At 36.6% G+C, this 12,720-nt stretch overlaps 1 protein-coding gene across 1 annotated transcript in view; it reads left to right on the top strand.

Moving 5' to 3' along the window:
• Positions 1-12,122, top strand: part of DNAAF10 (dynein axonemal assembly factor 10) — a 28,898-nt gene extending 16,776 nt beyond the window's left edge. Inside the window, exons 4-8 of the mRNA XM_006077641.3 lie at positions 1,647-1,748; positions 3,874-3,989; positions 4,694-4,828; positions 7,978-8,075; positions 11,179-12,122. Of these exons, the coding sequence (XP_006077703.1) occupies positions 1,647-1,748; positions 3,874-3,989; positions 4,694-4,828; positions 7,978-8,075; positions 11,179-11,386 (659 nt within the window). The 3' untranslated portion in view covers positions 11,387-12,122. The remainder of the gene's footprint in view (positions 1-1,646; positions 1,749-3,873; positions 3,990-4,693; positions 4,829-7,977; positions 8,076-11,178) is intronic.
• The last annotated feature ends 598 nt before the right edge of the window (positions 12,123-12,720 follow it).

The following is a 12,720-nucleotide window of genomic DNA, read 5'->3' as shown; positions in this document are numbered from 1 at the left end:
TAGAAATTGAACCTGTGCCTTTAGTAGTGGAAGTAGGGGGTGCTAACCACTGGACCGCCAGGGAATTCCCAGTTCCCAGGGAATTCCCAGTTTTTTCAATTTTGTGTCTTAATCTTTTTATATTTAATGTTTTGTCATATGATATTGCTGTTTTGGTGTGGTCTTCATAAGTATCATTTTGATGTTTTATAATATTCCATCCTATGAATGTATCACAGTTCCTTAGCGATGCCCCTGTTAATGAGTGTTTGATTTGCATTAAGGTTTTATTTGTTGTTTTGGGAGACTGACAATGAAATGAGTATCATCATGAATGTAACTCTTGGAATAATCATATTTTATCATTTAAGAAACTTGTCAAACTTCCCAAAGTATCTATTTACCATTATCAGCTATGGTAGATGAGGTAGATTGCCAGTCTACCCACCAGCATTGATTCCTTTCTCCCCCTAATTTTAGAGATAAAAATGCTATCCTGTCCTGACTTGCATTAACGTCTCTCTGTATTTGTTTTTTTAGTTAATTTTGCTTTGCAGATTATCTATTTATGTTCTTTGTTCATTTAACTATTACAAGCTTAATGTTACCAATTTTTATGAGTTCTGTCATGTATAACATGCATGCTCAGGCATGTCCGACTCTTTGTGATCCCTATGGATTGTGGCCCACCCAGACTCCTCAGTCCATGAGATTTTTCAGGCAAGCATGCTGGAGTGGGTTACCATTTCCTATTCCAGGGGATCTTCCCAACCCAGGTGTCTCCTGCACTGGCAGGCAGATTCTTTACCACTGAGCCACCAGGGAAGTGCATAGAGAAATTATAATAACTTACACATTTAGAGGAAATTTATTTTTCCTTGAAGTAACCTTTATAATGACCAACTTTATCCTTGGCCATAAATCTACTGAAAATATCTCCCCTTTTCCTGCATTTATTATCCTTTTCAAGGATTTTTTTTACCCTTTTTCTGTTCTCACTTGGGTACTTGCCTTTTAACCATTTTATTACATGTCTTTGTGTTTCTCAAAATCAGTGACACTAGTTTTCCCATAATTTGCATTAAAATGAGGGAGTTAAAATTAAATTGAGAAGAATTATTGGTTACTTTTATTAACTTCTTCCTTCTTTACTGTCATGAGGAAATTAAACTGAATTGTATATGAAATGGTATTCTAAAGCTTCATATAAGAAATCATAGATGTAAAAATTAGTTTATTTATATGTATAAGAAAAATGCCAATGATATATGGGTACTAAGGAGAAAACATTAAAATGACACTTGCTTTATTCTAAATAAATAGTACATTTGTTTTAGGCTTAAATCAAGAAAGTAAGGCATGGTTTAAATTACATAACATTTGTGTTTGCCTTCTCAGTCATACCTTGTTGATGACCTAAGAACAGTTGTTAGCTTTGTTGTGTATCTACTAGTTGGAAATCAAGTCAGACGGTATAACATGTGGGTTATATCTCTTATATTAAGTACAACTTGCCCAATAACAAGTCAGAAAAACGTGACTATTCTTCAGATATTGTAACATCTATAATATCTCCATGTACATAGGAAGCCATGTGAAGAGAATGCAGAAAGAAATGCCATCATTCACTATTGAATTTTGCCAACTCCTTTTTTTTTTTCTGTCAGGAACTGTAAAGGTGTGGGACCCAAGGCAGAAAGATGATCCTGTTGCTAATATGGAACCCGTGCAGGGGGAAAACAAGAGAGACTGTTGGACTGTGGCATTTGGTAAATTACCGAAGGACTCTTACACCTGAAATACCAGATTATAAAAAGCAGAGTGCTTCAGGAGACTCCTGATAGTCGGTTTAGAATCTCTTGTGTACATTATTCTGGCAGTTTATCGAGGCAAATAGACATGGTGATTGGGCCTGGGTTTGAATTCTCACTGTGCTACTTACTGGCTTTGTGACCTGGGGCAAGTTATCAGGCTTCTCTGATTTTTGCTTGCTTCATTTATAAAAAGGAAGTCATAATAGAATTTACTTAATAGTATTGTTATGAGGATTCAGAGTTAATACAGGTAAAATGCTTAGAATTGTGCTTAGATATCAAGTGTTCAAAAATATGGACTATTATTTATTTCTGTTTAACTTGGTAATATTGACCTAGTTTAGAACCAGATGCCGTTAGTGAAATTAGGTAGAGCCTTAGATGGTAACCTAACCAATCTTACATTATGCTCTACACAGTGTGTGTTTATTTTCTAAAAATAGTTATACTGTTAAAAATTATATCTTACAAATTTTATAACAATGTTCCTCTATCAATATACTTTTAAAACTAAATTACCACTGAAATTCGGAGATTTCTATGTGTATGTATTATAATTAGTATGTGTGTGTGTATAAGTAATGATATAAACCAAAAACATGCACACTTGGGAAGAAATTTCAGAATTAGTGTTGAGAATCATCATGTAAAATTTATGTAATAATTAAAAAATAATTAACTTTGGGTCCATTAAAGGCTTTTTAATCATTGTTCTAAGGGATGTAAGTGCAGTTTTAAATATAGGACATTAAATTTAAAGAAAGGACATTTATCCGAAGCAGACTCTTATTTTAACTTAAAGAACCTGGTAACTTTAATAAAAAGTGCTACAAGTATAAAAAGTGATACATTAATTGTATCACTCGTACAAGGTCAGAGGGATAAAAGGTCACAGAGGCATGGATCAATACAGAAGGAATCCCAAGGGAGCCAAAAGAACATATTGACCTCAGTCCAAGGACATGTAGGATTTGAAACACTGAAATTGGGAGATTTCAAGCACTGGAAGAAGAGTATGTAGAAGGAATGGAGGTAGGAATAGCCTTAAAGATGGTACGTGGCCACAGCCAAAGGTGTGTAGATGGTCTGGAGGTAGCGGTAAACCTTTGAAGGCTTCTGCAAAGATGAGATAGGATCAGAGCTTTAGCTTCACACTGTGGTCATGTAGGCAGGAGGAGTGGCAGAGGAAAGCTCTTTTCAGTATTCCAGGAAATATGTAGGTTTAAGCAGCAGTGAGAATGGAACAGAGGAGTAAATTCAGAAATAATGTGGCAAAATAAATACAGTTTGGCAGTTTTTTTGGAGATGAGAAACAAGGGAAAGGATTATGTCCAAAGTGACTGAATTTTGAGGTCGACTATGAAGTGAGTGATGTATATTGAAGAAGTTCCGCAGAGTATATGATAGTTTTTAAAGGAAGACGATGACATCAGTTTTAGACATCAGGAGTTTCAGCTGCTGTCATGTCATCTCGGTGAACCTTCCAGTGGAAATGCAGGGCTAGAGTTTATAAAAAAAGGGAGTAATCCAAAAATTCCTGGATCTGAGCAAGGTGAATTCAACTGCAGGTTGTAGATTTACTTCAACTGTGAGCATCTGATAACACCAGAACAACATTTTGCAAAATAAATAAGTTTAGTTTCCATTTGCATTCAAAGAAAGCATTGGAAGTGTAACTGTATTTATTCTACCAAACTCTGCTGTGCTTAAATTGTTAGTCTTTGCAAACAGAGTATAGAAAGAATATTTGTTTTCAATTTAAAATCCAGTAAACACTTTCCTATATCTCTTGAGCACAGAATCTCAATAAAGAGCTTTTTTGGTAAACAATATCAGATACTAAATTAATAATCTTGGTGTCCTGTAGGATTAGTAAAATGAGATTCTATCCAATGTGACTTCTTCACCTGATTTGGTACAAGTTACCTGTGTAGTTTTGTAAGATTATTGTTTTGTTTTGTTTTTTATCGGAGTATAGTTGATTTACAATGTTATGTTAGTTTCAGATGTCCGTAGGTTTTTTAAGCAGCCTTCAAATCAGCATTTAAAAAGATCTGAAATATCATGTCCTGATTTCCAGGCAATGCTTATAATCAAGAGGAGCGTGTCGTGTGTGCTGGCTATGACAACGGAGACATCAAGCTGTTTGATCTCAGAAATATGTCCTTACGGTGGGAGACAAATATAAAAAATGGGGTAACGTGCATTTACATTCTTTGCAGTTTCTCTGAATATCTTTTCCACGTACCTCTGAACTACAAAAGGAAAGCACCCCTAATAACTCGTCTCAGTAAAACCCCTTTATGGATGGATGGTTCTTAACTTTTAGGGTCTGTGAAGTCCTTTGAGGATCTGATTAAAAATCAGGGACGCTCTCTTCAGAAGAACACACACCCAGGTGTGGTGTGACAGTGCCTAGTGGGTCACCGCCCCTGTAGCCCATCTCTAGACGCCTGTGGGCTACGCAGTGTGATGTTAAAGTGAGCTGGTACCAGGCCCTTTTCTGGTAATATCAGGAAGCCCAAGACTGTAATTGACTCCCAGGTACTTGTAGGTTTTTGGTTCCCAGGTTGTACATCGTCAGTGAAGAATGTGGTTCCTTCCTGTTTCCTCTAGTCAGCCTTGACTTAACTTTATAAAATCATTATGTAATAATGGTAAAATGTTAAATTATGGCTTTCCAAATGTACCTCAGTGCCTTAGATGATTTTGGGACCTTAGTAACCAAGAAGAAAATTTTCTAGTTACAAGTATTTGGTATACAGATTCAAAAGATAAAATGATTTTTTTTTTAAGTGCTTTCACATGAGCTGGTAATGTTAAAGTTGTTTTACTTGGTTTGAAAGAAACTCTTGGATATAATCATTGAAGCATCACTCATAAATATTCTCTATTTTCAGGTGTGTAGCTTGGAGTTTGACAGAAAAGACATAAGTATGAATAAGTTAGTAGCTACATCTCTGGAAGGAAAGTTTCATGTTTTTGACATGAGAACACAGCATCCAACCAAAGGTTTTGCTTCTGTTTCAGAAAAGGTAAAGATGAGGGAAATAAATACCTTTCTATGAAGAGGAGTGTTCATATTAATAGCTTGCTTTAGACTAATAAATAGAATGAGTCACCAAGTTCCTTCCAGGTTTTTTGCATGAAGGGAGCTATTTTTAATATATTCTTGTAGGATCTTGAAAAGTTATTCTGTGCAAAGAATACTTTCCTAAAAGTTTGTCAGTTTCGTATTTCTTGATTATATTAATAATAAAGGCCTTCATTGGTAATGACTGTTATTTTGTAGTTTAAGAGCAATCACAAGAAAACTAGTTGGTTTAAGAAATTAGTCAACAATAAATGGGAAGGAAATCCAAGAAAGAGAGTATATATGTATATGTGTGGCTGATTCACTTTGTACAGCAAAAACTAACACAATATTGTAAAGCAACTATCAGATTTTTTTTTTTAATTAAGAAGAAAAAGAATTTGGTTAACAAAACATAGTCTTGTGTTTCCTAATAAATATACTTGTGTTAATACCCAATTATATACTTTTAGGTATACGCGAGTATCCCAACCCAGGGATCAAACCCAGTCTCTTGCATTGCAGGCAGATTGTTTACCATCTGAGCCACCATGGAAGCCCTATATATACCTTAACATAATACTAATTATATACTTTTCAAAAATGTACCCATATATATGCATGTGTGCTCAGTCATGTCCAACTCTTTGCGACCCTACAGACTGTAGCCCACCAGGCTCCTCCAGGGGATCTTCCCAACCCAGAGATCAAACCCACGTCTCCTGCATTACGGGTGGATTCTTTACCGCTGAGCCACCAGAGAAGCCCCAGAGAAGCCTCATATGTATACTTTGCCTTGTTCCAAATAGTATTTGAGGGAACTTAGAGGGAAACATTTGGTATTACAACATTAGAAAAATTGATGAAGAAAGCAGCACAAGTGGAAAGCACTGGTTTAAAAAAATGAAATTGCCATCTGGAGTAAGGGGTTGGCATAAAGTTCCTGCTGAAACATCCCGTCATTTGCCAGAGATGAGTTGGAAATGTGACTCTGAGCTTCCTCGAGTATAAAAGAAAAGAAAAATCAGTGTCAGATTTGTAGTTTCCATAATATTAAATTATGTAAGTTGCTCAGGAAATAAAAATTCACTCCCTTTCTCCTTTTCCCTCTATCATGGAGTCAGTAGTACTTCTTAGACCTTCATATTTTGTCTTAATATTATTAAACTAATTATTATTGCATACAAATTACTTTTACTGCTCAATGAACTGTAATCTTAAGGTAACTAGCTATCCACTGTAATTTTGTTTTGCCTTTGTCATTCCAGGATATATTAAGTATCTATTGCAACATAAGTGAAGTAAAAGTCACTCAGTCCTGTCTGACTCTTTGCGACCCCATGGACTATACAGTCCATGGAATTCTCTAGGCCAGAATACTGGAATGGTAGCCTTTCCCTTCTCCAGGGGATCTTCCCCACACAGGGAACAAACCCAGGTCTCCCTCACAGCAAGGTGGTTTCTTTACAAGCTGAGCCACAAGGGAAGTCCATATGCAACATAAGGCACTTACTAAATTGTTCCAAATACAATCCTTAACACATTTCTCCTTAACTGGAAATTACAATGTGTCTCCAAAAAAAATTTTTTTGTTACATTTAGTTAATCCAGTAATTGCTAAATCTGTCAAATAAAAGACTGGTGTATTTTAGTCATTTCCCCTCTTACTTTTTGCTTTTTATCAGCTTCCAGGAGAAAAATAGAAGTTTAAGCTACAAAACAAATTAAGGTTAAACAGCTTGAACCTAGTCACTTGAGGACTCTCACATACTTAAAGTGTGTATTTTGAGATATGTGTTTTTCTCTGCTGATGGTAATTCTCTTAAAAGGCTATTAAAATCATATGTCAAAACTGATCATCAACTGAAATGCACATGTCTTATATGTGGCTTAAATCAAGTTAGCTGGTCTCACTACTGCTATGAAGCACAAGTCTTTTCTCCCTCCCCCATCCTCCTGTCTCCCCCTCCCCCCTCCCTCTCTCAAGGATTGATTTACAAGCTGTTAACATTCATCCAGTTGCTATTTCTATCTTTAATATCAGTGATAAAGGACCGGGCTTGTTATAACCATAAACACCGTCTGTAAGTCCTCCTGACCCTTGTTTTGAAGACTAGACAAGTCCAGTGGTGTAAATTACAGATAAGACTGGAGCTTTACATTAAACTCTTGATACTTTCCACTCAGTTTTGTTGTAAACATAAAACTGCTCTAAAAAAGTAAAGTTGTTAAAAAGAAGTTCAGTCCAGCCTTTTTTCCCCTTAGAAAATATTTTTCTTTTTTTGTATTTTGAGGTTTTTTTCTCCATAGAGTGAGCTAGAGATATTTAAATGTATAAAATCTATTTGCATAATTTGAATGATACTGTGAAGCTAAATGTTTTAATGACTTTTAATCTGATAATTTTTTTTTTAAGTCCAGCAGAACTTTGCTTTATAAAACAAGAAAAATGATTCTTTTCCTAATTTCTGATGGGTCCTTATAAATCTCTGTAGCCATTATAAAGAGAAGTCCAGGGGACTTGGTACTTTCACTGCCCAGGGCCCAAGTTCAATCCCTGTTTGGGGAACTAAGATCCCACAAGCCATGCAGTATAGCCAAAAATTTTTTTTAATTTACAAATAAATAAGAAAGTTTAAAAAGAGAGACATGCCAGAAAATAATTACTTTTATAACAGTAATTGAAATGATCGAAGTTACTGAAATTGTCATTGATAGAGGTAAAAATTGTTTTTTTACAGGTTTCTCTTCTAGGACAGTCTTTTTGTTTTTCTAATTTATTTTATTGAAGTATAGTTGATTTACAATGTTGTATAAATTTCTGCTCTACAGCAAAGTGCTTCAGTTATATGCATATATCCATTCCTTTTCATGTTCTTTTCCAATATGGTTTGTCACAGGATATTGAATATAGTTGCCTGTGCTAGGGTAGGAGCTTGTTGTTTATCCATTCTGTATATAAGAGTTTGCATCTGCTAATCCCAAACTACCAGTCCTTCCCACCCCGACCCCTCCTCTCGCTTGGCAACAGGAAGTCTGTTCTCTATGTAGGGTAGTCTTTATTTATCCTAAAAACTTATACACCGCTTGTGTGCCTCTTGTTCTGTTCAGGCTCATAAATCTACTGTGTGGCAGGTCCGACACCTGCCACAGAACCGAGAGGTCTTCCTGACAGCGGGAGGCGCCGGCAGCCTGCACCTCTGGAAGTAGTAAGTCTCTCCCAGTGCAAGGTGCTCCGTTTTAGGTTACTTGTGGGCGTAAAGTAGGATTCGATTAAACTGTTTTCCTCCTTTGACTTAGTTCATTTTGATATGATTTTAAATTTCATGGTATTACATAAGAACTACTTTCTAAGCATTTTTTTTTTTACTAATATACTTATTTATATTTTATAAATATCAATATAAACCTTTTAACACAACAAATATTTTTTTTAGTGGTATGTTCCATACATTAGAATAGCTCATGAACACTTCATTTCATAAATTTGAAATCGTGGTTTTTGCTAGTTTGTTTTTTTTTTAGTAGGAAGACTTTGACCAAAGGTTTTTGTGAAATATTATTCGGTCATCAGAACAGTACCTCTGGAAGAAAGGAAAGGGGCTGAAATTCTTAGTTTTAGATCCTGATAATTGACTTGCCCAAGTTCAGGTGACGTCACTATGATAGGACAGAAACAGAGCTTGAAGATGCTGACCGACCTCCAGGAAGAACCTTGTCATCGTGTTTGCACGTCTGCTCTTACTATATATTTGCCTTTCCAAGTGGGCTTTCCCCTTTCCTGTAGATTCTTCTTTTCTACGTAGAGAAGACCCTTTAACATTTCTTTTAGGGTAGGTTTAGTATTGTTGAGTTCTTTTAGTTTCTGCTTGTCTAAGAAGTTGTTTTATGTCTCCTATTCTAAATGATAATCTTTCCAGGCAAAACATCCTGGGTTGCAGATTTTCCCTTTCAGCACTCTGAGTGTATTGTGCTACTCCCTTCCGGCCTGCAAAGTTTCTGCAGAAAAATGAGCTGATAGCCTTCTTGAGATTCCTTTGTATGTGACTTTCTGTTTTTCTCTTACTCCCTTTAAAATATTTGTATACTTAATGTCATCCCAGAGATCTCTTAAACTGTTTTCATTTTTTTAAATTTGTTTTTCTTTTTGCTCCTCTGGTTGGGTGACTTTCATCATCTCGTTTTCCAGGTCACTTATATATTCTTCTGTATCACTGTCTGTTATTTGTTCCTTTTAGTATTTTTTTTCCCACCTATTGAGTTCTTAATGGTCTTTATATATTTTCTAGTTCTTTGTTAAAATTTTCACTGTGTACATCTGGATTTTCCCCTAATTCAGTTAACATTTTTCTTACCAGTGCTTTAAATTCTTTATCTGGTAAATTGTTTATTTCTGTTTCATTATTCTTTTTCAGAGATTTTCTCTGGCTCTTTCAATTGAGTGCAGTTTTGTTTTGCTGAACTTTCTCTGCCTCTGTACCTATGTAAGTCTTACAGGGGGTTCTTAGGTGGGAGACTGCGTGTGCCCACTACCTTTGATGAGAGAGCGGGATCTGATGTGGACACAAGTTGCATCTCTCCTCCGGGTAGCTGGCAGCCATCACTCTGGTAGGGGGTGTGGCTGGAGATGGAGGGGCTCGAGCTGGAGCCAGGGATGTGGTGGGACCGCCCCTCTGTTCAGTGGCCATTATTGCCCTATTAGGGTAGGGTCTGATCCCAAGTTGCTGAACAGAAGCCAGGGAGGTGGGCCCAGGCTACAGCCTTCCTGTGAGTCCCAGTGGCCCTCCAAGCAGCCAAGGGGACTTGTCTCCCCAACATAGGACCTGGAGGCACCCACTCTGTAGCTCTCATCACCTACTCCCCAGGGTGGGTGTCTGCCTATGTATCTTCCCTTTTCCTCTGAGTCCCTTCCCAGGGGCCCAGGTCCTGACCTGATCACTTTTCTTTTCTTCCCTTCCCAATTCCGTGTGTTTCTCCTCACAGCCTTGGTTGTACAGAAATCCTTGTGCCAGTTTCCAGTTAGTTTTCAGTGAGAATTTTCCTGTTTTTGATGTATTTGTGGGGAGAGGTGAGCTCCACATCCTATTCTCAGCCATCTTGATCAGTTTCCACTCTAAAACTTGAATAGGTGTTAGGGGGGATTTAGGGGGAAAAAAAAAAAGATCTTTATTATCTTTTAAATACTAAACAACTGCAGCCTTTGCCAAGAGACATGGAAAATGTTCTTTAATCTGTCTATTCATCTGAATGTTGTATTCTTTTTAAAAATCAAAAGGAGGTATAGGGTCTGAGAGGAAGAAAGGATAGGCTGTTATCTGCTTATCATTTCTTTGTTTCTGTTCTGCTTCTGAGTTGCTTCATGCCTCTTTAGTCTTGGCCTTTATTACTACTTTTGAAATAAAGGTAATCATAGTTGATACCTAACAGGCTTTAAAAGACCTTTGGAGGAATACCCCTGTGTTTCACTAGGAACACATCTCCATGGGGGACAGGTGTTTCATTTTCCACTTTCTCAAATCTAGACCAAATCGTATTTATGAGTTGTTAACCTTCAGCTCTTTTTATGTTATAATTTATATTCTTAGCTGATAGAAGATCAAACGTTCTAGAACTCACTGTTTCTTTTTTGAAGCAATGATGTCCAGGTCTAAAATCTCGTCCCAGTAGTAATTTCCCTTAGAAATGGTACATAGAAGGTCCTTCAGCTTGGAGGAGCTCTGGGCTTAGAAACCAGCATCAGTTTCCCTTTCTGGAAGTGTTAAGATGAGGTTCTTCAAATGTTACTTGTAAGGCAAAAGGTTACTTGTGGCATCTAACAATCCACATCTAGAGGAGAATTACAGTAAAAGATGATGAAGAGCACCAGGTCAATTTATTAAAGGTGCTAGATCAATCTAGAACTTTTGTAGTAAAATAAAAAATACTCATGCTGAACAGAAATGATGTTTCAACGTTTTTAGTAGAAATAATTGCTTTTTATGAGATTTGTGGGGTTTGGGCCTGAGGTTGAAATACTGTCTCCTTATTGCAATACAACTCAACATTAGAAAGATGCCTTGTGTTAGTCAGACCGTCATGTCTGACTCTTTGCAACCCCATGGACAATAGACCACCAGGCTCCCCCTGTCCATGGAATTCTCCAGGCAAGAATACCGGAGTGTGTATTCACTTCCTTCTCCAAGAAAGATGGCTTAGTGTTTATCAGTTCCAGTAGTCAAGTGAGAAATAAAAATAGCTGTTGGAGCACATGTGTAAGAATAAAATGACAGATACTAAGGTTTATCTCCACATACACTTTGATCTTACTTTCAGCGAATACCCGATTCAGCGATCAAAGAAAGATTCCGAGGGTGTAGAGATGGGAGTTGCGGGCTCCGTCAGCCTTCTGCAGAATGTTACGTTGTCTACTCAGCCCGTTTCAAGTTTGGACTGGAGTCCGGATAAGAGGGGTCTCTGCATCTGTAGTTCATTTGACCAGATGGTGAGAGTACTGATCGTTACGAAACTCCACAAAATTTGATCTCTGGACTTGAACCCCTCCAAAGCAAATACTCAGAGAATGTAGAATACGTTCTGGGATCCTCTGACCCTCACTGAACAAAGTGCGATTTGACTGATGAGAAAAGGCCCCAGACGCAAACCTCGGGGCCAGCCTCTCTCTGGCTATGAAAGGTTACACAGCCTGACCAGCGTCCTGACTGGGTGGTGGTTTGCTGTTGCACATGGGGCACCAAGGTCTCCAGAGCCAATCCTGTTCCTCTCCCCTCCATTTCTAATAAAAAGTTGAAACTTTTCTATAATTAATTATTTTAAATTTGTTCTATGTCCTGAGAGTTTCATATTCTGTAATTACACTTGTATTGCATTTTAGTCTTTACAGGCTTGTAGTAGTGATTTAATTTGTTTTAAAATAGTTTACCTTGGTAAAACTATTGTGAATTAACCTTCATAAATAAATATACTTTGAGATATTTCAGTGTCAATAAATCTCCAAAAAGAACATTACTCTATAAAATACCAAAGTGACATGGTCATCAGTTTCCAGAGATTTAACTCAGAATGAAATGCTGTGATTGAGACTTTTGAAAAGACTTTTCATTTTTAAATTTTTTTAATCTTAAAAAACAAGTTGAATACTGGAGACTTTTCAGCTGCTGACTGTGATGATGTTGAGATGTATAAGACTGTGGGGCTTTTGTAGTCTTGTTTTTTGTCAAACTTTTTAATATATTTTGTGAATAAATTTTGTTTTTGAAGTCTGTAGAAGTTTTGATTCTTTTAACGGGAATAATAAAACCAATATCATCCCTTCTTTTGCTTTGTAAATGCTTATTAGTAAGTATCTCTTAAGTCACTTTGTTTCTCCAATGCCCACGCCTGCAACTAAGCTCAGAGACATTAAATTCATCACCCTTTCAGTAACCACTTCCCCTCCTTCAAGAGACAGAACCACCTAAAACATTCATAAAATTCTTGTGATTTCAGGGGTTCTTAGAAAGTCACTTGTTTGAATAATATTAAATTCAGAAAATTAAACTTAAAAATATTCCCTAAATGTTTATAGAACCAAACTACGGACATAATTATTAAAGTAAAAATTAAATTGAACTTTAAAAAAGCCTATCTTTGATGTGTTTTGTTTTTGTTTTTAATTTTCAAAGAAAAATGAAAAATTTTGAAATTTCTTAGAACACTTATGTTTGGTGGTATAATTAGATTTAAGTCAAGAATGATAAAACATATTTTTAAAAATGTTCTTTATTCACTTCTGACTATGCTGGGTCTTTGTTCCTCACGGGCTTTTCTCTAGTGGCAAGCGAGGGCTACTCGGTAGTTGCAGTGTGCGGGCTTCTC

This window comes from Bubalus bubalis, chromosome 12 (assembly GCF_019923935.1).
Source record: "Bubalus bubalis isolate 160015118507 breed Murrah chromosome 12, NDDB_SH_1, whole genome shotgun sequence".
Classification (NCBI taxonomy): Eukaryota; Metazoa; Chordata; class Mammalia; order Artiodactyla; family Bovidae; genus Bubalus; species Bubalus bubalis.
The sequence above is the reverse complement of the archived record's forward strand: the minus strand, read 5'-3'. Positions and strand labels throughout refer to the sequence as shown.